Below are 25,732 nucleotides of genomic sequence, written 5' to 3'. Positions count from 1 at the left end.
ATTAATTTGAAAGAGATTAAATTTGAAACCCTGTTTAAGGCTGTTGACTTATTAGAAAGGCATATTATCAAAATTTCTGTTTTTAACTCAGATGAGCTTTTTGTGTGTGTGTGTTAAGTGCCGTCAAGTCGCTTCCGACTCATGGCGACCCTATGAATGAAAGTCCTCCAAAATGTCCTATCTTTGGCAGCCCTGCTCAGATCCTGCAAATTGAAGGCCGTGGCTTCCTTTATTGAGTCAATCCATCTCTTGTTGGATCTTGCTCTTTTCCTGCTGCCCTCAACTTTTCCTAGCATGAGCTTTTTAGGGGACACATTTAAGGGGTTCTTGACCGGGAGATGGTATATACAAAGCTCTGCAACGTTTCCATGTGTTACCTTGAAAGAGAACTTTTAGAAAAAGTTGTACGAGTGGTTTTTGACCACTCTGTGATTAAATATATTTACCATACTGTTGAGGATAAGTGTTGCCAAAGCTCTCTGTCTATTGGGAATGCCTAGTTACTCAGAAATTTTGGAATGGGGTTGTGTGTACTGTTGATGTAACAATTCTTTTTGAGATACCATCAGATCTTTGAAATATTCTGCTTGGCCCTCTGTTCAGACCGGCAGAGAAGCAACATTATGAGCTGGTTTGGAATTTATTGAACGCAGTTAAAACTTTAGTAGCAAAATGTTGGTACAGTGCAGAACCTTTTTTGTTTCATCCCTCGCTTATTAAATTCTGGGACGTTCTGCCAGTGCCAAAAATAACAGATATCCTCTGCAGGAGAAAAAAGGCAAAGGAACTTATCATGCTTTATAGCAACATTTTGTTGAATTCATGATTCACCATTATAACATGGATTTTTAAAAAGTGTTTCGCTTTGGTGTAATTTGAGTCTTAGCTACTAGTTGTGGTGACGAAAACGAACCTCCACTTTCAGAGGCAGTAAACCTCTGTATACCAGTGTCAGGAGGCAACATCAGGGAAAGGCCTTGGCCTTTATGCCCTTTTATTCAACTTCCAGAATAACTGATTGGCCACTGCACAGTTCGGAATGCTGCACTTTTGATGGACCTGTGGTCTGATCCATCAGAGCTCTTTTGATGGGCTCTGTCTCCCTCCTCAGTGGAGGTGCTGTGACATCACAGAATGTTCACTTGCATTCTGATTACTGTTTGGGGAGCACAGTCACTCACAGAATGCTGGAAAACAGTGCAGCTTCTCTGAGGGATGGTGAAAGGTCAGGTTGTCTGTAGAGAAAAACTCTCTTGGGGGTCCCAGACCCCAGACCCCAGCCAAGGGTGTGTGTGCATTGCAAGAGGGCTTAAGAGGTGTGTCTGTAAAAATGAGATGGGACGCACCCTACGCATGCTGTAGTTGATGGGTGGCTCATGTGCCTTTTTTAAATAAAAACAATATTATATTTTTATGAAGTTTAGTACCTACTCGTCAATCAGTCATTTAGCTTTTAAACACACACTCTGTCTCTCTCTCACACACACACACACTTAATTTTTGCCCCCACTGAATTTCCCAACTTCCTTTTCAACAAAGTCCTTGTAATCCCAACCCCTCTTTTAAAGTTTAAAATCTCTGGATTTTATTTATTTAGACACCAGATAACTCTTTGGTGCTTGGTAAACGTGACAAAGACATAATCGTATAAGCAAGAAAGCCGAAGTGAGAGGGGAATAGGGAAAAGGGAAAGAAAGGGAGGGAGGGAGCAGAGAGAGAAAATAGGGGGAAAATATCCTGCCAGATAATCCTCATGTAATTGTATGTATTTGTACAGAGTATCCAGTTGACTGGGGAGTGCAGAGGCTGAGTGGTATTTATTTATTTATTTATTGCATTTATAGCCCACCCTCATTCCCAGCAAGCCGGGCTCAGAGCAGGTCACAACATTAAAATTCAGAAAACATCAGTTAAAACATACTCTAAAACATACTTTAAAACTATAAACAACAAACACAATAAAGCAAGATGGCACTAATACAAGATACAATCGCAGGCACTGGAGAAACCTGGCCAGGCAACCCAAGTTGGGGGCAACGATGGGGAGGCTAGCAACGGTAGTAATGGAGAAGAACTTGCAGCTGCCGTCCGTTGTAGGTCTGGTGGAACAGTTCTGTTTTGCAGGCCCTGTGGAACTCATTTAGGTCCCTCAGGGCCCTGATAATACTCGGGAGACTGTTCCACCAGGCCAGGGCCAGGACCAAAAAACCCTGGCCATTGTTGCGGGCAGCCGCACACTTCGCAGGCCGGGAACCACCAGTAAGTTGTTGTTCATTGAGCGTAAAGCTCTCTGGGGGGTGTACCAGGAGAGGCGGTCCCGTAGGTACTTCTAGTTTGGCTGTGCGGCCTAGGAACACCCCGAACCAAACAACTGGTATTCATTGTCCCATGAAATGTTTCAGTATGGCTTACTGGGGAGAGAGAGTGTGTGATCCCCTTTTATATCCACACAACACCCCTGTGAGGTAGGCCAGGCTGCAAAAGGGTGGCTAGCCCAGAGGCCACCCCCTTAAGCATTTCCCTGGAGAAAATGGCTGCTTTGGAGGGTGGACTCATGGCATTGTACACATCGTGAGAATCTGTATGAGCTGTCTTTTGTACTATGCCTATTAAAGGTTATTGAATTGGATTGAATTGCACTGTACCCCGCTGAGGTCCCTGTCCTCCCTAAAACCTGCCCTCACAGGCAGTACCCGCAAGTCTCCAGGAATTTCCCAACATGAAGCTGGCAACCCTAATCCTGTCACTCTGCTGGGCTGAATTTGAAGCCTTCCTACAGCCTAAAGGAAACCTTTTCCTCGGGCTGCAGGAAGACTTCAAATCTTGTCTCAGGGGAGCAGTAGGATATAAGCCAGTTTTGTGGAGGGGGGAAAGCCAAGCAGGCTTAAGTTGAACTTTTTCTTTTCAAGAAAATCTATTATCTGAAAGGCACATGGCAAAAACTGGCTCCCCCCCCCCCGCCTATCATAAGAACATAAAAGCCAGATGGACACCAGCAGATGGTTTGTGTTTTAATTATGCACTTCATTGAGTTAGATTAACCCCTTCCTTCGTGGCCTATCTTCCATCATGGCTGGGATCAGAAATGTAGCGTTTTTATTCACTAAAAGTGTCCATGTCCTTCCTTTCCACTATGCTTCAAGGCAGCTCATGACACCATTCATAGCAATATAGATTAAAACAAACAAGAAACAGTTAAATGAAACACTGGGGACCTAAAGTGGCTTAAACCATTTTCCTCTCCTCCCTTTTTATTTCCACAACAGCCCTGTGAAGTAGGCTATTCTAAGAGTGTGTGACTGGCCCAAGGTCACCCAGTGAGCTTCCATGGCAGAGCGGGGATTTGAGCCTGGGCCACGCAAATCCTAATCCTATGCTCTAACCAGTACACTACACTGGGTTAGTGGGGTGCCATTATGGCTCAGAAATTGAGTTTTGGTTCCCAGTGGGAAAGAAATAGGGCTGAGCCGAAAGGGATCAGAGGAGTGGGTTTCTTTCCTTTTTTGTTTTTGCTTTCCCAAATAGCATGCACACCCCTTTTGACATTTTTTTTTTACTCTGCTAAAAGGGAGCATTGCTGTTCACAGGGAGGTGATTGTCAGGATTGCTTTACCTTGCGCTGAGATGCGCATCCTGTTGGAATGCGCAGCAGCATCGAGGGATGACATCTGTCTTTTGAACCCAGCTCAAGCATATGCCTGTCTAGTTGTCTCTGTAAAGGGAAGGAATTCCCTCTCCTCCTGAAGAGGCAGCTTAAGCTATATGTTTTCTAGCCCTCATTGTGGTAGCTGAACACCTACGGGCTGGGATGTGATTGTGTTGGATGCTTACGGGTCGTGTGGTGAACTGCAGATTTGTTGTTTAAGTTCTGATGCACTTGTTAGTCTTAAAGACTACTGGCTCATTTTTATGGTTGCCTACGTCCAGGTACTAGCTGGAAATCTTTAAGGAGGTCTTTAAGCAGAGGCTGGATGGCCATCTGTTGGGAGTGCTTTGATTGTGGGATCCTGAATGGTGGGGAGAGGGTTGTGGGGGGGGGGAGGTAGTTGTTAATTTCCTGCATTGGGCAGGGAGTTGGACTAGATGACCCTGGTGGTCCCTTCCAACTCTATGATTCTATTACAGCTGATCTCCAGCCGATAGAGATCAGTTCACCTGAAGAAAATGGCTGCTTTGGCCATTGGACTCTATGGCATTGAAGTCCCTCCCTTCCCCAAACCCTGCCCTCCTCAGGCTCCACCCCAAAGACCTCCCACCAGTGGTGAAGAGGGACTTGGCAACCCTACTCAGTTTAAAGAAGAGGGGTGGGGAGGGGACTTCAGCCACAGCTGGGGGCGTAGATTTCAACACAGTTGCTGCCTCCCTGTGGGGCTTTTTGCAAGCCCCCTGACCTCCCTTTCTGTCCCGTCCTCTCCCTCACTCCCCAGTCTTGTGCCTCTCATCCTTCAAGCCCCTTCTCAAAATCCACCACATCTGTCAGGCTTTGGGCTTAACCCTAAATCCTTGCCTTCTAATTAAAAACCAACGCCTTAATTTGTGCAACTGCATTTTCTTGTGTCTGTGTCTGGTTTTCCTTGCATCTCCCTCCCCTCGGTTCTCCCCTCCCCATCTGGAATTTCCATTGTAGGCTTCCTAGGGGAAGGGACTTGTCTGTCTTGTTTGATATTCTTGATATGATATTCTTTAAAAACAGCCTGCAAGCCGCTTCTATCAGGAGCGGTTAATTTCTCAGCCTCACTCCCGCCCATCCTCCTGGCCTATTTCACAGGGCTCTTGGATCACTTAACATATGGTACCTTTCCAAATTAGGTCAGTTTCAGGTCAACACCGTGCAAAAGAATGCTAAGAATTTGGCCTTTTGTTTCTTGTCTAAATTGTCTGTTCTTGAGTAGATTTGCCACAATTTCTCATGGGTCGGATCCTGCAGACTTTGTGCTAGTACAAAGGCAAGATGATCTTACCGGAGTCCCCTTTTTGCCTCCCATTTTGCGTGGCTTTTTGCCCCTGGGGGTCCCCCAGCTGCCTTTTTGAGGGTCAAATGGGGTGTGCTGGGGGCAGGAGAACAATCTGGTTCCACCTCTGGAAAGCTGTTAAGACCCAGCGCTGCCTTAAGGTGGCTAAACGTATTTTGCCAGTTTTCAGAGGTTTGGATTGCAAGCTTAACAGTATAAGCATGATACATTAGGATGGCTTCTCCCATATGTTGAACACCCGTAGGGCAGGTTTCTTTGCCCCTGGATTAAAATAAAGGGCATGCTTCACTATTCCATTGATGATGAATAAGTTGTTTCCCAATTAAGCCTCCCTGGCCTGATCTCATCAGATCTCCCTAGCCTGATCTCATCAGATCTCAGAAGCTAAGCATGGTCAGTTCTGATTATTACTGGGATGGGAAACCACCAAGGAAGACCGGGATTACTACACAGAGGCAGGCAATGGCAAAACACCTCCATTGATCTCTTTCCTTGACCTGGGTGGCCCAGATCTCAGAAGCTAAGCAGGGTCAGGCCTGGTCAGTACTTGGATGGGAGACTGCCAAGGAAAACTGGGATTACTACACAGAGGCAGGCAATGGCAAACCACCTCTGAATGCCTCTTGCCTGGAAACCCCCCTAAAGCATTGCCCTGATTCAATGATGTCACTTCCAGGTTGGCGCTGGAAGTAATATCATGCATTGGAGTGCCAGCAATTTACATGTCTTTGCCCCTAAAAAGCTCCTGTTGATTGCCAGCATGGGACTGGCAACCCTATATGCGGTGTTTGGGGAGAAGGTGATTATACCTCCCCCCTGGTCTGTTTTCCTGACCTGTAATGCCCCCCCCCGGGGGAGCACTGGTTACCCAGTTGATTATTCCATCAGTATATGTTGGGCCCCAGTGTGGTGTAGTGACTTGAGTGTCATACTAGCATCTGGGTGACGCAGGTTTGAATCCCTACTCTGCCATGGAAGCTTGCTGGGTAGCCTTAGGCTAGTCACATACTTTCAGCTGAACCTTCCTGAGTTGTTGTAGAAGAAGAAGAGTTGGTTTTTATATCCCGCTTTTCTCTACCATAAGGAGTCTCAAAGTGGCTTACAATTGCCTTCCCACCACCCACAACAAGCATCTCATGAGGTAGGTGGGACTGAGAGAGTTCTGGGAGAACAGCCAAAGGTTCCTCCACAGGCTTCATGTGGAGGAGGAAGAAGAAGAGTTGGTTTTTATATGCTGACTTTCTCTACCACTTAAGGAAGAATCAAACCGGCTTACGATCACCTTCCGTTCCCCTCCCCACAACAGACATCCTGTAAGGTAGGTGGGGCTGAGAGAGTGTGACTAGCCCAAGGTCACCTATCTGGCTTCGTGTGGAGGGGTGGGGAAACAAACCCAGTTCACCAGATTAGCCTCTGCCGCTCATGTGGAGGAGCAGGGAATCGAACCCAGTTCTCCAGATAAGAGTTCAGTGCTCTTAAGCACTATGCCACGCTGGCTCTCAAGGATAAAATGGAGGAGATGAGAATGATGCAAACCACTTTGCGTCCCTATTGAGGAGAACGTGCAAAGTCACCTGATGAGCCTTAAGGCTGCGTGGGGATTTGAACTTGGGTCTCCACATTCCTAGTTAGACAGCCTAACCACTGTGCCACACTGGGGTTGTACGACTGTGTAATGGTGATGCTTCTGTGATTCCCCCCCCCCCCCTCATGGTAGCACAGGCTGTGCCAGGGAATTCTGGTGCATCTCCCACCTTTGGGATGAGTGGGAGGGTAAAGTCTGATGGAAGTTGTCAAAACTAGGACCAAAGTTTAAACTGTATTTAAACTGAAAATGAATGGACAGAGAATTTTGTGCACTGCTAATGTTATGTTTCGGGGTATATGCCAATAAAGGTTGATTGGATTGGAATAAGTCACGTGGCCTAGAGAGGTAAACAAACGCACCCAACATGACGTCTTGATTTTCCAAGAGATGCTGCCTTCCTTCCCAGGGCCCACTGCTGAGCGAGGTCCTTAGCCGTCGGTTTCCTGCCCACTCGTAAAAATAAAGACTTCATTCCACAGACATCACAGTTTTCCCTTAGAAAACAAACAGGTTGGGTTTGTGCGGTGTGGTATTTCAGGCACAGCCGACATTGTCGTGCTTTACACGCAGAGGAAATTGGATCTCCCTCCCCATCCTAGGCTTTGAGTGGGAGGGTCTGTTTTGTTCTCACCAGGTCTAATTAGATGCTTCTACAAAAGCTGAGCTTTCACGCTTGCTGTAGCCAATTTCTGAAAGTGTGTGCGTGTGTGCGTGTATTGGCTTGTGGTCATCCAGTAATGTTTCTCCTGTTTTAATTGGTGATGAAGAGCTAATGCATATTTCAAATCTGTTGTGTTTATGCAGTGTGTCTAGTCGTTGGAGGTTTTGTATTTTATGGTATTTATTACACACCTTTCTTCCAGGGAGCTCAGGTCAGCATGTGTGAGGTAGGTTAGGGTAATTAACAATGGTCGTCATGTGGCCCTCAGGAACGCGTGGGGGATTTGAACGTGGGTCTCCCTAGTCTAAGTCCAACACTCGTACCATATTTCCAGGACTACAGATAATATCCGGTTTTATTTTACTGTTTGTTGCGTTTATTATTTTTTGTGCTTGATTTCTGATTCTGTAATCCACCTTGCATCTCAGTGGGAAAGGTGGACTACAAATGATGTAAATTAAGTGAAAAAATAAATATTTAATGTTGACAACAGGCTTGTTAACAGCCTGGTCACCTGAAATTTTCCTCCAGGTGACTGAGGGGAAGACTTTGTATACTGGAAGTATCCCCCCACCCTTTCATACCATGGATATACTGTAAACTAGAGCTGGTATGGTGCGGTTGTATTAAACATTGATGCGCTAGGTGCTTGTCAGTCATCCTAGTGCCTGTTGCATTCTGTGACTAGAGTGCTGGAAAGAGAGAGCAGGTTTATTCCCTGGTCAGTGAAATATCCACAAGTGAAGGGGCTTAATTTTTTTAAAGTGAGTGTTGAAAATTCAGGGAAGGGGCCTGGAATCTGCTCCAGGGATCCTGTCTCCCATTGAGGGTTCATGCGTCCAGTAAAATGCCTTGCCTTTGCTAGACTGCCTTTGTTGTTTGGCCTGTAAATGGAGTGGGTTTTATTTGGGAAGGGGGAAGCTTCCTATACCCACCCCCCCTTGCAGGTCCAGCAGTCTGAACTGTGTACTGGAAATTTGCATTAGTATTGGCTTACTCAAGGCTGGATCTATAAGCATGAAGGATTTCTCCCTCCTTCTCTCTCACACGCGCAGTTGTCGTTTTTCTTTCTAAAAGCTGCTGGTCCCTTCTTCCCATTCTACCCCCCCCCCCCCGTGCAGACTTTCTGTTGTTGGAAGCAAATGCCTTGCAGAGCCTAACATAATCAAAACCAGAAAACAACGGCTGTGTCTGTGCCCGGATTCCGACCAGGGCTGCCTTCATGTGAATTCATGTTGTTCCCTCTAGGACACATGTGGATCTGCTTACCTTGCAGGAATTTTGCCTTTCCCCCATCAGATGCCACTGAAGCTTGAGGTTCATAACTTCATTTTTCCACCTGAAGATTCTTCTTTCCTGGCCTTCCTCTACAGGAGGCAATCCTCTCCTTGGGCTGTGTCTCTCTCCTCCCCAGCCTCCTTTCTCTGTTCTTTTCCACCAGCAGCTGTTTTCCCCAGCCCGAGAGCTTTGCCAAGAAGCATCTCTGCTCTTATGGAAACTTTTATTATGTCCTTCTCCCCATATTTGCTTTGACTTTTTCTTTAAAGTCCAATCCAGCAATAATGTAGGGATGTGTGGATTTCTCCGTCCTGATAGGGTTTTTTTTAGTAGACATTGAAAATCTTTGTCGTCGTTGTCCAGTTCCTGAAGAGGAACTCCCAGATTTTCTTCAAATTTTGCTTGAGGCAACAGTTTAGGGGCAGCTTTGCCCTGGCCAGTGCCCCGTGGGGCCGTTTTACAGGATGCATGTGGGGCTCGATACAGTTTTTAAAAAGATAACGACAGCTTAGATGAAGTACCGGGAGAAAGAGGGATAGGCTGTGGGCCTAGGATAGCAGGGCAGGAGTGAATCATCTGTGTAACTGGATGATGCTGACAACTGAATGTATTCAGACATCACATTGAACCGCTGTTGAGGGGGAAGGCGCATGCATCAGGCTTGTTGCTTGGCTTCTGCACATGTCTTGCTCCTCTTCCAGCGTGGTGTAGTGTTTAAGAGTGGTGGTTTGGAGTGGTGGACTCTAATCTGAAGAACTGGGTTTGATTCCCCACTTTTCCACATGAGTGGCAGACTCTAATCTGGTGAGCCGGGTTGATTTCCCCACTCCTGCACATGAAGCCAGCTGGGTGACCTTGGGCTAGTCACAACTCTCTTAGAGCTCTCTCAGCCCCACCTACCTCACAGGGTGTCTGTTGTGGGGAGAGGAAGGGAAGGTGATTGTAAACCGGTTTGATTCTCCTTAAGTGGTAGAGAAAGTTGGCATATAAAAACCAACTCTTCTTCTTCCTCTTCCTCTTCTCCTTCCCACGTGGAGAATCGTTGAAAACTTAACTCCAGTGATGTCAAAGTGCAGGTGTGTAGGGTAACTGGAGTTGGTTTCTGCTCCACAAATTGGGCTTTTAAACCCACATCTATAGGTTTAGGATCCCAGTGAGTGAGGAGAAAACTAACCCAAGCTAACCTGTGCATTTATACATCACAGGCTCGTTTTTAATGTCAATTTTCCATGTGAGGTGGGGGGGCAAGGTGTGTGCAAGCCCAACCACAAGCTGGGCTTGTGCTAAGGTTGCCAATTTTGGGTTGGGAAATTCCTGGAGATTTGGGGGTGGAGTTTGGAGAGGCGAAGAACGTCAGCGAGGTATAACACCGTACAATCCACTCTGCAAAGCTGCCATTTTCTCCAGGGGAACTGATCTCTGTTGTCTGGAGATCAGTTAAAATTTCTGGAGATCTCCAGACCCCACATTAGAAGTTGGCAACCCTGGTTTGTGCACATCTCCCCCCCTCCAGTCATGATTACATGTGATGTTTGAACGCAACCAGTATCTTCTCAGTAATTGTGCTAGTCTCTTCTGCCTTTGGGGTAAGCTTGTTTGCGGATACTTGCGTTGGATGAATAAGAATCTCCTCCAGATTAATAATAGTATTTGTAGTAAACTTGTATGGGGTTTGTTTATCCATGAGGTTGTAGGGCCTGAGTAGGAAATGTGTTCTAGGGCTGCCTGAGAAATGTATGGCGAACTGAGAGAGAGGCCTTGGCTGGAAGTGCCCTCTGCTGGGAGAAAGCCCTGGTCATCTCTTTGGTTGGCCGGTGAAACTTCCTAGGGCATTATCATCTGTGAATGTCTGCCTGTTAAGCTAGAGATACAGGAGAGGGCTATCTTGCTTGTTTTTGATTTGCATGCCCTTGTACTTCTGGCGAGCAAGAAGACACAGGAACACTTGCGGTGCAGAAAAGTTTGGAAGATGCTCAATGAACCCCAGCTTATTTCAGCAATCTAACAGTCCCTGGTTACTGCAGAGCTTTTATGCTCGCTCGTTTGAACGCCGCTCCTTCGGCGGTGTTAAATGGAAGATATGATAACTTACCTTATTCAGATAGACTTTGTCCATGTGATCTGAAGAGAGTTGACACACTACTTCTTATGGAATGTCCCCAATACAATTCTTATCGCGATCAATTTAATCAAATTGCCTGCCACTGTAACAAAAGATACCTTTTTGCTGGTGGATAGAGATCCAAGAACAACACTGGCAGTTTCCTTAAAGAAATAAAGGCTCCCCATTTACTGCTCAAGACCTTTGGGTCATGGGAGCTTGAAAAAGAAAAGGAACGGAAGATACTCAATGCTGCCACCTTGATTAAAATGCCTGGGACTGTAATTGTGACTGTGGGTTGAGACCCCATTGTAGCATAGATGCCCCTTAGGGTGAGAGAGGGAGAGACTTTGGTCATTTATGCATGGTCGCTTTAACCTTCTTTATTCCCCTTTTCAGCCAGGATCAAAGTAACCCGGGTTGGGGGAAACTGTATGCATTGGCTGAAAGGATCAGGGATGAAACTGTGTGCTAATGGAGGCATGAATACAGAAAAGCAGTCTCCCAAGTTCAAATCAAGTCCCACCCCTTTAAATGCTGCTCTGTAATTGGCTGACTGCAGTACTCACCCTGAGAAAAGATCTTCCCCCCAGACCCAACTGCTGCATAAAAAAAACATTTTAAGAACAAAAAACGGAGCAATCTGAAAGAAGGGGGCGGGGGGAGAAATCCAAGACTCGTTTTAAAAAAGCCTTTTTTTTTCTCAGAAAGAGCTCCCAGGAAGCAGGAAGCACTTGAATCCCTGCCTCTTTACCCACTGCTTTGTGATTGGCTGTGAGAGAAGCCAATCTTCTGTGCTTCCCCTGTTTGGCTATCTGCATGCTGCCTTGAAGAGGGGTTTGGAAAAGGGTGAGGCAAAGCTCAATCTGAGAACAGAGTATTCATGCTCAGTGACTCCAGGATGAGCCAGGATGAACGGTTTAATTAGGGCCAGAAGAGGAATGGGAAAAGCCGGGTTCGTTTTGGGTTGAAACACCGTTGAGCTTTCAAGGAATGAGGTAACGTGCATACTGAAAAATTTGATCCTGGCTGACACAGGGAATAAAGGAGGGTAAAGCTACCGTGCATAAATGACCTTTGTGTGCCCACGTTATTTGGTATCCTCTTGTATGCGTATCCTTAATGGTGGAAGGGTCAAAGTAGATGAGGTGCTAGATCAGTGGTTCCCAACCTTTTTCAAGTCGTGACCCCCTTTTACAATTGCCAAGTAACCTGCGACCCCCGCCACATTTGCATAATAAAGCCATAAATGACATTTGCATAATAAAGCCATAAATGACATTTTCAATAGGATAAAGAAAACATAATACAAATAGATTTTTCAGAATATAATTCCAACGTAATATTTAACTAATTTCATTAAATAATTAATTAATATTTAATGTGATGGTTGTGCTTGCATCTGGGTAACCAGCTTCAAAATTCATGGCTGAGTGTTTGTTAAAGCCAACCTCATGTCATCCTCAACATTTAGTCTGTTTCTTGTCTTTGAGCAAATAAGTATGTAGTATTGCCAACCTCCTGGTGGGGAGATCTTCCAGAATTACAACTGATTTCCAGATGCCATAGATCAGCTCCCCTGGAGAGTGTACTCTACTATAGAAGAGTGTTTTGATATGAAGAAGCGTTGAAAATCCACTCTCGCAGCGATATGTAGAGGCAAATGGAATTAAAACTCGAAAGGCGAGCATGGTGACATTTTTATGCTTTGGGCTGGTTTTACCTGATTACATTAGGGCAGGGGTGGGGAACCTTTTTCCTGGAAGAGGCTAGGGTTGCCAGGTCTCCAGCCACCACCTGGAGGTTTGCAAACCTAGCAGAGGCTATGCAGGGGAGGGAGAGAAGGAAAGGAAGGAAGGAAAGAAAAGAAGGAAATAAATGAAGGGAAAAAAGGAAAGGAAGGAAGGAAAGAAGGAAAGGAAGGAAGGAAAGAAGGAAAGGAAGGAAAGAAAGTAAGAAAGGGAAGGAAGGAAGGGAGGAAGAAAGAAAAGGAAGGAGAAAGGAAGAAAGGAGAAAGAAGAAAGAAAGAAAAAGGGAAGGAAAGGAAAGGAGAAAAAGGAAGTAAGAAGGGAAGGAAGGAAGGAAAGAAAGAAGGAAAAAAGAAAGGAAGGAAAGAGAGGGAGGGAGGCCCCCCCCCACACACACACACGCACTCGCCAGTGGCCCGGGGATCTCGAGCACACACACGTATACGGGGAGGGCTGGAAGTGACCCTCGAGCGGCCTCAAGGGGGACCGCCCTCTTCTCCAAGACCTGAACGGGCCGAGCCAGGGGAGCTTCCTCAGCCTCCCACACATCCTGCTGTGTCATCCAACCGACAGGCGAGACGAGGAACCGGAGAGAGAGAGAGAGAGAGAGGCGAGGAAACGGCCGGCCGACAGCCGGAAGGAGTCAGGCTGCAGAGACGCGGGTGGCTCGCTGCCGCACACCAGCTGTAGCCCCGCCGCCCAGGCAGGCCCGCTCGCCTCTCAGCTGGGCGGCGGGGCTACAGCTGGTGTGCGGCGGCGTGCCGCCACGTCTCTGCAGCCCGGCTCCTTCAGGCTGTTGGTCGGCCGGTTCCTCGCCTCTTTCTCTCTGGTTCCTCGCCTCGCCTCTGTCGGTCGGCCGGTTCCTTGCCTCTCTCCTTCCGGCCATCGGTAGGACGGTTCCTCGCCGGGATGGGAGCTGTCCCAGGACAGGGGCAGCGACCCCCCCAGAAAACACGTTGCGACCCCCTTGGGGGTCGCGACCCACAGGTTGAGAACCATTGCTCTAGGTGATCTGCAATTGGATCTCCGGCACATTTTTTTTCTTGTTTATATGGTGGATGAAGGCCGCCCTTATTTGGACCACAGCTGTGGAGAAGGGGAGAGGAGGATTGGAGTGGTCTTTCTCCCCCCCCCCCATGCTGATCTCCCCACAATTGTCAGGCAAATGGCATGTTTCTCCCTCACTGGGAAAAGATGGGGGAGATTAGCGTGGGACAAAGAGATAAACCTCCCCCTGCCGTGGCCTGAATTATCTTCAGCTGGTGTTTACCATGAAAAATCATGCTGGAGATCTGATCGTGGATCTTTGAGCTTCTTGTCTGGTGTGACCCTGAGCCAGCCGCTTAAGAGACAGAGTGAGTCACTGGTGAACTTGGCAGACATGTTTTTCTGTCTCGTTTTTTGGTCTTTTTTGGCTCTTCTTTTTTGTCAAGTTGCAGAACCTGTTAGATGGGTAGGTGATGTCACACTGTGCGTGTTTTGGGGTGGGGAAGGGTTAGCGAAATTCAGGCAGTGTGCCGTGACCCCACATAATCCCGTTCATTGTATTATGAGCTGCTGTTGAAATGACAAACGGCCGCGCCTCGCGGAATCTCCTCAGCTGCTCTTGTCAGTATGCTTTTGTCGTGTCTTGACGAATGACTCTGCTTTGGAGAAATTTCAGTTCCTTGGTGTTCGACCCAGGATGCTCGTAGTGGTTAGGGTGTCGGACTAGGTCTGGGGAGACCCAGGTTCAAATCCCCATTCACCCTTGCAGCTCATTGGGTGATGATCTCACTCCTCTCTCTCCTAGCCTGCCGCACAGAGTTCTTATGAGATTAAAAAGGAGGAATGGAAAACGCATACTTCCTGCCCATAAATGCTTGGAGGGTAGGGGGCATAAAAATGTATCACACACAGGCGCACACAAGAAAAAAAGAGCAAACACCTCAACTAATAAAGCAGCATAAAAGGTAGCATTAACAGCGGCACTGAAACAGGAAGAGTCAAAAACAAATAGCCGTGAGCCAGTCAATAGAGAAATAACATGTTTTTCACCTAACTCCTGATATTCAATACAGCAGCCAACAGATGAACTGCTGTAGGGAGGGTCTGTATTTTGGAAACCAAGATCTGACCCTGGAAACAGTATCTTCCATGTAATTTTTTTGCCATTAAGTCATAGCTAATTTATGGAGACCCCATGAGGTTTTCAAGGCAAGAGATGGTTTGCCATTACATGGCTCTGCGTAGTGGCCCCAGTATTCGTTCGTGGTCTCCCATCCAAATACTAGCCAGGTAACCTGCTTAGCTTCTGGGAACTGACGAGACTGGTCATACATGATTAAAAGGTAAAGGTAGTCCCCTGTGCAAGCACCGGATCCTTACTGACCCATGGGGTGACGTCACATCCCCACATTTCCTAGGCAGACTGTGTTTACGGGGTGGTTTGTCATTGCCTTCCCCAGTCGTCTACACTTTACCCCCAGCAAGCTGGGTGCTCATTTGACCTACCTTGGAAGGATGGAAGGCTGAGACAACCTTGAGCCGGCTACCTGAGACCGACTTCTGTCGGGATCAAACTCAGGTCATGAACAGAGCTTGGACTGCAGTTTAGTTGATATTTTTTCTTCACTGCGTAGTCATGCTCATAAAATAAAACATGTCCAGATGGTTACTAGAGTGAGTTTCTTAGAACCTTAGGGGGGATTAGAGGGAGACATGGAGAAGGGGAGGGTGGTCAAAGGCTGGAATATAACCTCCACATGCAAAGGCTGTGTGTCTCAGAATGCCACTTGCTTGGGGCTCATAGTGGGGGCAGCTGCACCCTTTGTGTGATGTTTGTTGGTTTCTCCAAAACATCTGGTTAGCCCCTGTAGAAAACAATTCTGAACTAGATGGGTGCCAAGGTCCTAGTTTTCCCAGGGTGCCAAAAAAACACCTTGAGCCAGCCCTGGATGGGTCACCATACCAAGTGAATTTGGACTTGTGGTGTAGCCAGCGTGGTGTAGTGGTTAAAAGCAGTGGACTCTAATCTGGAGAACCAGGTTTGTTTCTCCTCTCATGAAGCCTGCTGGGTGACCTTGGGCTAGTCACAGCTCTCTTAGAGCTCTCTCAGCCCCACCTACCTCACAAGGTGCCTGTTGTGGGGAGAGGAAGGCAAGGCAATTGTAAGCCGCTTTGAGACTTCTATAAGGTAGAGAAAATCAGGGTATAAAAACCAACTCTTTTTCTTCTTCTTATGGGTCACCATTCCGAAAAGGGTGTGGGAACCGCTGCCCTAGTGGGACATGAGGGTGTCCAATGCTCCTGTGGAAGGTAGTTCATTTGACATGTTCTCAGCCACCTCCCGGCCATCAATCGAGGCACTTAGCAATCAATTGTAGGTGGGTCAGCCTCCGTATGCTCTGGTTGTGTCCCCAAACCACACCTTGATTGGACCGTGCAGCCTGTTGCATCTGTTGTTATAAACTGCTGCTGTTGCAAAGAAGTGCGATGGGGTGAGCTCTGGGGAATGATAAACGTGTGCTTGCAGAGCCAATTAAGCCTTGGAATAATGCCACATGAACACACTTAGGGCTGATTCCAGTGTTTTGCTTTGGCCGTGGCTGCTGGCTGCATGATCACAAAGGGCAGAGCATGCACTGTGCCACATTCAGGCTGCTGGCGGAGAAATGTCAGAACTGGAATATTCCCCGCATTAAAAAACAAAACTCCCTGCATTTTAAAATTTAATTTAAAACATCTGTGCGCCACCTTTCCTCCCCTTAGGTTAGGGCCCTCAAGTCAGTGAGCAATTAAAAAGACATTAAAAACAGGATAAAACCACCACCGTGTATATAAAAAACACATTTGTTTAGTAAACTAGTATTGTGAGAAAGAAGGGGGGTCTAGGCTAAGTTTGCATCCTGTTCTAGTTTTCTACACACGGAGGGGTGTGTGTTTATAATGGGGTATCTCCTTCACTCTCATTTGAACTTTCCGGCACTTACCTGCGCCGTTCTGCTATCTGCTGCAAATGAGCTTGTGTGCCTCGAAGTTGCTTTTTTGATCATCTTTGCCAGAAGCGGCTTCAGTTTTCTTGTGCCTAATTGGTGGACGAGCCGGAGAGTGAATCCTTTACAAGCAGACTTGGCTTTTTAGTAGAGTTTTTTTTAATAGAAGTGTAGTGTTCTCTGTCTCTTTTGTTGGCTGTGGTGGCGGAGGTAAATTGGCTGTTGAACTAAAGGCCGGCCTGGCCTGTTTTGCTACAGTTAAGTGGAGCAATTGATGTGAATTACTGCTTGTTACGTTCTTGAAAACCCTGTTCAGTTTGATGGGCTCGAGCCCGGCTAATGACAAGATGTCTGCTCCAGAAAACAAAGGCCTTTGGGGAGGGGTTCTCCCCCATTCTCCTGGCAAGGATTACAAAGTGCGTGTGGAGGGGGGAGATGTGCAAAATGCCTGCTTTGTTCAGGGTCTGGATACTTAGAGGTCCAAGGTTTCCAGTTCGAGTGGGGTTGTTACTGTCTCATCAGATGTGAAGTCTTTTCCCTCTGTTTTTTTTTTTGCAAGCTGCCCAGACAGGCAGGCTGCGCAGTGGTGCTGGGGAAATACTGTACACCAGTCTATTATTATATGAACTTTTAAGAGCCAGTGTATATATAATCAGCAGGATTTGTTACCCTAAATAGGCAGTCTCCACTTAAGTTGGGGGAATTAGCTGTGAGACAGAGCAAGAGGCAGGTAACAGGGATTGATAACCTATGTATGCCTGGATAAGCCCGGGGGGAAACTCTCAAATAAGCAGTTATACGATTAAATAGGCTTCATTAAAGAATAAAATAATAAGGAATATACCTTTCAAGCAGTGAACACACACACCTAAATCATACAAGAGCTAAGACAGAAATGGGTGGAAAGGTGAATAGAGTTCAGGGGTGGGTGATATTTACCTGTCCAGGAGAGACATCCAGAGAAAGCAGCGCTGAGGAGGGAAACGGCCACCGTTTCCAGGAGCAAAGGAGCCCACATGCAAGTGGGAGTGAGCGCATGGATCCAATACACATGCTATGAATGGCCAAAGGGGCAGTATTTATACCTCAAAATGGGTCCTGAGGTAAGCTGGCAGGAAAGCCAGAGACAAAGAATTGATTGCTTTACCAGGGTCTGAACAAACAGTTAGGAGAGGCTTGATGAGTCGTCGGGATCCAAGAGAGTGCCTGGGCTATTCCTTTGAATACTGATTGGTTGCTAGGATGGGTGCAAACAGGATCATTAACTGTCAGAGTGCTGATTCAATCACTTTAAGGTGATACAATGGAGATTAACCAGCCCCATTGTGCAGCCAGGCACACCTTCGAACCAGGGAAAACGCACAGCTGCTCACCGCCTTCCTGCCCAAGTTAGACACACAAGATGGATCCCAAAATTCTTCTGAGAGGCATCGATTTTGTGGAGAACAGTGTCTTGCTTTGCTGTTAGTCTTTGATCCGTCAACTTACAGGTTGGCTGTATCACATTGCAGATAGGGGGCTGTGTAATCTATATAAGTCCACAGACTTTGTCATGCTATACATTTTGAATATATATAAAAAAATCTTACATTAAGATGCCTTTTACTTATTCTAAAAGAGGAACTATTTCATGGGAGGTTCTTCTCAGTGTTCCCCCAAATGTTCTGATTTTTCTGTTGAACAAATTGGGAGAGGGGGGGAAGGTTTTGGGGGCGGAAACTGGTTTTCAAACTGCACCCTGCCATGGTAATCTCCTGGGTGACCTTAGGCAAGTCACACACTCTCAGCCTAACCTACCTCACAGGGTTGTTGTGAGGATAAAATGAAGGAGAGATTAATGATGTAAGCTGCTTTGGGTCTCCATTGGAGAGAAAGGTGGAAAATAGCAGAGATTGCACTTTATATTGTTTCCTTGCGTACTGCTCCCAGAGCCAGGCTTTTGGAAGATATCCTTGATACTTTCCCTGACTTGCTGAGTAGCAGAGACAAGACTTGTCTGTTGCTTTGCGATCAAAATAACAATCTTCCAGGGGGGTCTTTGTTTTGGCTGTTCCCAACAGTTGCTGTGAGCTCATCCAATTGTTTTGCAGTTCCTTGCCATGGAGACAACAATAATATAATTATTGTTGTGGTGCACATCCATAGTACTGCTTGATTTGAATGGGATGTTGCCTGCCTGCATGGTGTAGTGGTTAAGAGCAGTGGTTTGGAGCGGTGGAGAACCCACTCCTCCACATGAGCAGTGGAGGCTAATCTGGTGAAATGGATTTGTTTCCCCACTCCTACACATGAAGCCAGCTGGGGTGACCTTGGGCAAGTTACAGCTCTGCTATGGAGCTCTCTCAGCCCCACCTACCTCACAGGGTGTCTGTTGTGGGGTGGGGAAGGGAAGGTGATTGTAAGCAGCAGCAGCAGCATTGGGAAGGTTGTGCCCCTGCTTTGGCAGTACTGGATATATTGCACTTTGCTTTAGACCTTTGGGTTTTAAATGACAAATGGATTGATGCTGCTGGTCTTGTAAATGGGCCTAAAGGCGAGGAAATGAAGGTTGTGGGGTTTGGATCCCACGAGGAAGGGGGGGATTAGACAGATTCAGGGAGGAGAGGTCTATCAGTGGCTACTAGCCATGGTGACTAAAGTAAACCTTCACGTTCAGAGGCAGTCAACCTCTGAATCCCAGTTCCAGGAGGCAGCATCAGGGGAAGGCCTCGTGCTCTGTGCCCTGTTGTGGGCCCTCCAGGGGAACTGATTGGTCACTTTGTGAGACGGGATGCTGGACTAGATGGACCACTGGTCTGATCCAGCAGGGCTCTTTTGATGTTCTTAAGGGATCATCCATCCTGGTGCACCCTTGAAGTTCTTCTGGTACAGCTTAACAGCCAAGTAACTGAGTTGTGGATCAGCTGTGAAGTCCCCGATGCCAATGTCAACTTCGCCATGACTTCATGTCCCGTTAGACATGTTGCATTCTCTTTCATTCTTAGCCCCTCCCCCAACATCTGCAACTTGACCCATTTTACAGAATCGGGGGTTGGCACTTGAACCCCTGCAATGTTGTGTTTGATAATGGCGCCTTTCCCCCTTTAAATAAACCTCTGTTCCCCTTTCCTCAATCCAGGAGACCTGTGGAGCTATGACTTCTACAGTGGAGAGTTTGTGGTGTCTCCTGAGCCGGACACGAGCGTGCACACGCTGGATCCTCAGAAGCACAAATATATAATCCTGGGAAGTGATGGACTTTGGAACATGATTCCACCTCAGGAAGCCATTTCCATGTGCCAGGACCATGAGGAGAAGAAATACTTCATGGTAAGCGGGGGCCTACTGGAAACCATACTGACTGACTGACTCTCTTTTTCCTGGGACACCTGTGCCTGGAATCTTGGGTGGGTGTTAAAATGGATCCTAAGAGTTCCTTCCTTCCTTCCCTCCCTCCAGCTCGGTTTTAGTGCTTTGCCGAGGGTCACATTGGATGTTATGAGGGAGGTACAACTTCCAGAAGGAGCAGCCCTGAGTCCCCTCCCTGTGTCACCCTGCTAACATCTGGCAAATAAATAAATATGGCAATTTGTTTTTGAGTTTTCAATTTGCCACTACGTCATAGCAGGGCTGGCAGTTAAAAGTGCAGTCATTTCACATCATGTGTTATTTTTTGATGAGATGCTAGCAGGGTGACCTGGGGAAGGAGAGGCAGGTGGGCTGGTCCCTCTTTACGCCGTCTTGTTTGACTCTGTAAAAGTGTGGGCTTCTAATAACATAGCCTTGCTTCAGAAACAAAGTGGTGAATTTGCTCTTACCTTCTTCTGGGGGATGGCTCATGGCCTGTGAGAGCCAGCGGGGTGTAGTGGTTAGGGCATCAGATTGAGATCTGGGAGATCGAGGTTGGAATTCCCCACTCTGCCATGAAAGCTTGCTGGGTGAGCTTGGGCCAGTCACATGCTTTCACTTTAACCTACCTTACAGGGTGGTTGTGAGGATAACAAGGAAGAGGGGAGAGTTATGTGAGCTGCCTTGGGTCCCTGGTTGAGGACAAAAGCAGGGTATAAATTGGGTGGGGAATCTTTTTTCTGCCAAGTGCCATTTAGAAATTTATAACATCATTTGAGGGCCAAACAAAATTACACACACACACACACACACACGCACGCACGCACACACTGGAGTCGTTATGCAGAGAAAGGCAATGGCAACCCACCTCTGTTGGTTTCTTGCCCGTCCCGGCAATACTGTGGATTGAACCTGCAAGGGTCCAGATTGGGGAGGGCCACAGACTACACAGAGAGAGATGCTGCACGTTTGGTAGTCCATCCTGCACCTGGGACCTTCTGCATGCCAAGCAGATTCTCTACCACTGAGCCACAGCCCCTGCCAAGCAGATGCTCTACCACTGAGCCTCCAGTTCGGGCTCGGGTCGAGCAGGGGGCGAGCGATATGGAGCGCCCCACCCACTTCAGCTGTCGGCCTCGGGGGAGAGCGAGGGGAGGGCCATGGAGGGGCCCACCGAGTCAGCGGCATGGCCAGCATGCAGGCCAGTGAGGGAGGAGATGGCTGCGCGAGTTTCGGGCGCCCTAGCAGCATCAGGCTGCAGTGCGGGGGGACAGACTGGGGGATCGCAAGCTGGGAGGGGAAGGTTCAGGGCCGGCATGGCCGGAGAGCCTAACGGCCGGCGTGGGGAGGACAGTACAGGCCCTCCAGGGACGGGAGGTCTGGAGGGCCTAAGCTGGCAGAGGGTGCGGCTCGGCCAGCATGCCAGCCGGCGAGGGGGGAGATGGAGGCACGAGTCTCAGCCGCCCCAGCAGTGTTAGGCCGCAGCGCAGGGGTGCAGCTGGGGGTCAAGCGGGGGGGCTGTGCAGGGGCTCACCTTTCCAGACCTTGGCTGTCTTCCAGCAATAACCTATTCATTTCACTGTGTTCCTGTGTGAAAGGGGAAGGGAGAGAGGCCCCTCAGAGCAAGAGAAAGAGGAGGCAGACTACAACAAGGGAGGAGAAAGGGGCAACTGGAAGGAGAGGTGGAAAGCAAATGCAAAGTCTGTTTGGAGAAGGGAAAGGCGAGCTACAGCAAGAGGGGAGAGGAAAGGGGCGGGTGGAAGGACAGCTGGAAAGAAAGTGCAAAGTCTGTTTGGAGAAGGGAAAGGTGAGCTACAGCAAGAATGGGGAGTAGGGTTGCCAACTGCCAGGTAGTGGCAGGAGATCTGCTAATTCAACAGATCACCAGCCTATAGAGATCAGATCACCTGGAGAAAAATGGCCGCTTTGGCAATTGAACTCTATAGCATTGAAGTCCCTCCCCTCCCCAAACCCTGTCCTCTTCAAAATCTCCCGCCGGTTGCAAAGAGGGACCTGGCAACCCTAGAGGGGAGAGAAAAGAGGCATCCTGCAAAGGCAAGCTGGGAGGGGAAGGAAGGTTCGGGGCTGGAATGGCTGAGAGCCCGATGGCCGGCATGGGGAGGAGGGAAGGAGAGGCCCTCCAGGGACAGGAGGTCGGAAGCTGCGGAGCGCGGCACACCACTCACTCACCTGGAAACAGCCGGTGGGACACGGGTGAAGGGGAGGAGTGCCAAGCAAACAAAGTTGGGCTGCCGAGAGAGCCAGCCTGGCCAGGCACACATTTTATCTCTCCAGGAACAGGAAGCAGGGAACAGGAAGCGGGGAGACTTGGGAGAAACGCCCTCACAATCACCCAATCAGCCTTGAGTTTTGTGTGCATGCACTCCCGCCTGCCAGCAAAGCCTGAAGTGCCAAGAGGGGGGCCTGGCTAGCGACAGCTAGCTCCGTGGAGCTCCCGGCCTCGGCAGGCGGGTCGTGGAACTCCCAGCCTCAGTAGGCGGGCCGCGGAGTTCCCAGCCTCGGCAGGCAGGCCAGATAAACGACCAGCGGGCCAGAGGTTCCCCACCCCTGGTATAAATAGATGAGAGAGAGCTCCTTCTTGACATGCAGAAGGTCCCAGCTTTAGTCCTTGGCTGCTCCATTCAAAGGATCTCAGGTGTTGGGAAAGACCTGTCATTCTGGAAAGCTGCTGCGAGTCAAAGGATACCATACTAGGGTAGGTAATTGGTATGTGACTTGATAGAAGGTACCCTGATAGGTTCGTATGAGGCACTCTTTCTTTATGGAGAGGGGCCGTTGCTCAGTGGAGAGGGGTTTAGTCATAGAGCACCTGGATTGTATGTAGAAGGTCCCAGGTTCAGATTTTGGCATCTCCTGTTAAAGGGTCTGGAGTAGCAGGATGTTTACCTGAGGGAGGGAAGAAGAGTCACTCTACATCAGCACAGAATCTAGATTGTCCCTGTTACACGGATTCAATAGAGGACCTCCCACATATGTGTTTAGTTGCCCATTTTATGACTCCGTTTGTTTTAAATTAACCCAGCATATCCCAGATGTATTAGATACAGTTGAGGGCCAAGTTAAATTTTTAATGGCAGACGTTAACTCTAAGATCATGCTTAGTGTGGCTTTTTTTTATCATGTTAACGTCTAAGTTAAGGAAGAAAATTGTTGAAAATTAGGCTCCAAAGTTGCCATAGAAAGAACGTTTCAGGGGAACTTTAATGTTTAAATCAGCAATAATATGTATATACGTGACCTTGCTGAATGTAACATTTAAAAAAATTATTCATGCAATTCTGGGGTGTTGTGGGTTATATATTTTATATGGTTTTAATCTGAATATTGTTAAGGTCTGTGACTAAACATTAATAAAATTGTTAGAATCTGGATGATATTGCTGTGAAGGGACCACTGCCCATGACTCGTATTAAGATGGCTTCATTGTTATATTCCTGTGTCTCTTTCCCCTGAACCCACAGGGAGAACACCAGCAGTCGCTGGCCAAAATGCTGGTGAACAGGGCGCTGGGCCGGTGGAGGCAGCGCATGCTCCGCGCAGATAACACCAGTGCCATTGTGATCAGCATCTCTTGTGTGGGGAGCAATCAGAGCGGCTTGGAAAGCGAAGAGGAGCTCTGCTTCAACTTGGCGGAGAGCCCATCCTATCACAGCCCAGAGACGTGGCCGATGACTCCCTCGCGGTGCTCCACTCCACCCGTCAAGGTATCGAAACCCACGAGTGTCATTTCTTGTTTGTGAGAGGGTTAAGCCCTTTAAGCCAAAATCAAGCAGTTTAGCTCCCTGATCGGTGGCCAAGTTTTTAACCGGAATGAGTGAGATTTTGAACATAGACCTAACACATAGTCTAGAGCAGGGGACCCCCACCCCCAGCCTTTTTGTGCATGTAGGCAGAATTCTGACACAGCATGGTGGGCGCAGTCAAAGAATGGCTGCCGCAGGAGGCTGATCCAGCCCCCAAAATAGCTGCCGCAGCTCACCATCAGTCGTACAGTGAAGATCCGTGTGGTGTGGTGATGGCTGCAGCCAACGCAACATTTTTAAAAATCTGCACAGCCAGTCAAATCTCCAGCAGCCAATGAGAAACCTTGCTGGGCAAAAGCCCCACCTGGCCCCTTCCACTTTCTAAAAACACTTGGCTTGCACCGGGAAGGGTGCTTGCGGGGGCCATGGCGCCCATGGGCACCACATTGGGGATCTCTGGACTAAAGTGATAAACAACTGGACATAAATCAGAAGCTATCACTGGCAATGGTATTCTATGGGTAAAGATGGGGTGTTGTTCTATCCCTGCTTCTCTCTGGTGCAAACTTAATTTTCCTGGCATTGGCTGTTATTTATTTATTTACTTTATTTATGTCCCACTTTTCACTTCAATGGGGACCCAAAGCAGCTTACATCATTCTCCTCTCCACTGTTTTATCCTCATAACAACCCTGTGAGGTAGGTTGGGCTGAGAGTGTCACTGGCCCAAGGTCACCCAGTGAACTTCCATGGCAGAGTGGGGATTTGAACCTGGATCTCCCAGATGCTAGTCCGACACTTTAACCACTATACCATGCTGCCTGTTAGAATGACAGCGAGTTCTGTGCATCGCCAGCGGTGTCAGTTGGGACTAAAGCCACTCGGTTTTTGAGTGGGGCGAGGTCTGAAAGGCCACTGTATCCACTGACATGCGATTGAACTGAGGAGGAGACAGGAGGGGCTTTGTAATCCCCTCCTCTGCAGTGCGGGCAGCAACGGAGGCTTGGGCAATAGGCCTTTCCTTCGGGTGCAGCTCACTCCATTCCAGTAGACAGGCAAAGGGCTCTTTTGCTCAGCTGTCTCCCCTCCATCTCCTTGCAAGCAACGGGGGCTCAGGCAGAGTCCCCTCCCTCTTATTTTGGCTGCCCATTGGCACATAGAAACGAGAAAGGTATTCGAGCGGGGTAGAAGGTGGAAGAGCCCTTTGAGGTTCACCTTTGTCTAGCGTAGGAGAAAATGGCTGAAGTTCGTAATGGGTAGGGAGTCTTTGGGAATGGCAAGAAGTGTTGGGGGCCAGACAGAAAGGTCTTGGAGACTGGGTAGAGCCCCTGGGGTTAATTGTGGCCTGTCCTTTTCTTAGCTGGTTCTGTGGCCTTGATTTTAAATGTCCGTTTGAAAGGTGGCATTAGGGGCAGCTTCATAAATTCTGTGACTTTGTGCCTGTTTTGCATGTGAACAGCAAACTTTGCAACAGATGCATCATTAACCGGTGGAACTGGTTGCCACAAGAAGTGGGGATAGCCACCTACTCCAGACAGCTTTTTAAAAAGCTGCGGGTGAAGCTGTTTCAGGCACGTTGTGGAGAGGTGGGGACAGAAGTATTTTTTAAAATTCAGGAAATTCACCAGTTTATGCCTCAGAGGCTGTAACTTAGAATGTCCCAAAGCAGAGGAAGTCTGTTTCTGCTCACAAGTTTTTTGGGGCTAATAGTGGGAATTCCTGCTTGGAGGAGTCAGCGACCAGATTTTGAGCTGTCTCTTTTCTTTCCCACGGAGGCTGTTGACTTTGGTTGCAGACAGGTGTCACAATTTCAGACCAGCAGGGCTGCTCTGGAAATAGCTTTGTGGCATCCGCTCCAAATGGTACCTTCCCCTTCCAGGATAGAGCTCTGAACTCAGAAAGTTTCATATAGAAGATGGTTGGGTGCCCCTGCAGTGGCTCCAACTGCCCCCCCCCCCCAATAATTCCTGGAGCAATTTTGTGTGTTGTTTTTCAATAAGGCGACAAATGGAAGAGGACCAAATGTAATTCTGTGCAACTGCATAGGGCAAGACTAGATCTAATGGGCTTATGGTCCACACATTATTTCTGCCTTGTGATCACTATGGGTGCTTCCAGCTGTACAGCCTGATGACTGCAGTTGGCACACAGGAACATGTGGAAGGAGACAGGCCTTCAGATTTTGAAGATTTTTGTTGAACATTAAGAAAAATGTTGTAATAATAAAAACAGTTCAACAATGCAACCAGTTCAACATTGCAACCAGACAAGTATCTGGGAGACCTAGGTTCAAATCCCTGCTCATGCCATGGAACCTC

General features: G+C 48.0%; 1 protein-coding gene across 1 annotated transcript in view; it reads left to right on the top strand.

Moving 5' to 3' along the window:
- The window catches only part of PPM1D (protein phosphatase, Mg2+/Mn2+ dependent 1D), a 55,160-nt gene that overhangs the window by 21,799 nt on the left and 7,629 nt on the right, over nt 1-25,732 (top strand). The window contains exons 4-5 of the mRNA XM_056864968.1: nt 19,442-19,632; nt 23,133-23,375. Of these exons, the coding sequence (XP_056720946.1) occupies nt 19,442-19,632; nt 23,133-23,375 (434 nt within the window). The remainder of the gene's footprint in view (nt 1-19,441; nt 19,633-23,132; nt 23,376-25,732) is intronic.

Source organism: Euleptes europaea, chromosome 19 (assembly GCF_029931775.1).
Source record: "Euleptes europaea isolate rEulEur1 chromosome 19, rEulEur1.hap1, whole genome shotgun sequence".
NCBI lineage: Eukaryota > Metazoa > Chordata > Lepidosauria > Squamata > Sphaerodactylidae > Euleptes > Euleptes europaea.
Note: the sequence above shows the minus strand (reverse complement) of the source record. Positions and strands in the feature narration are given on the sequence as shown.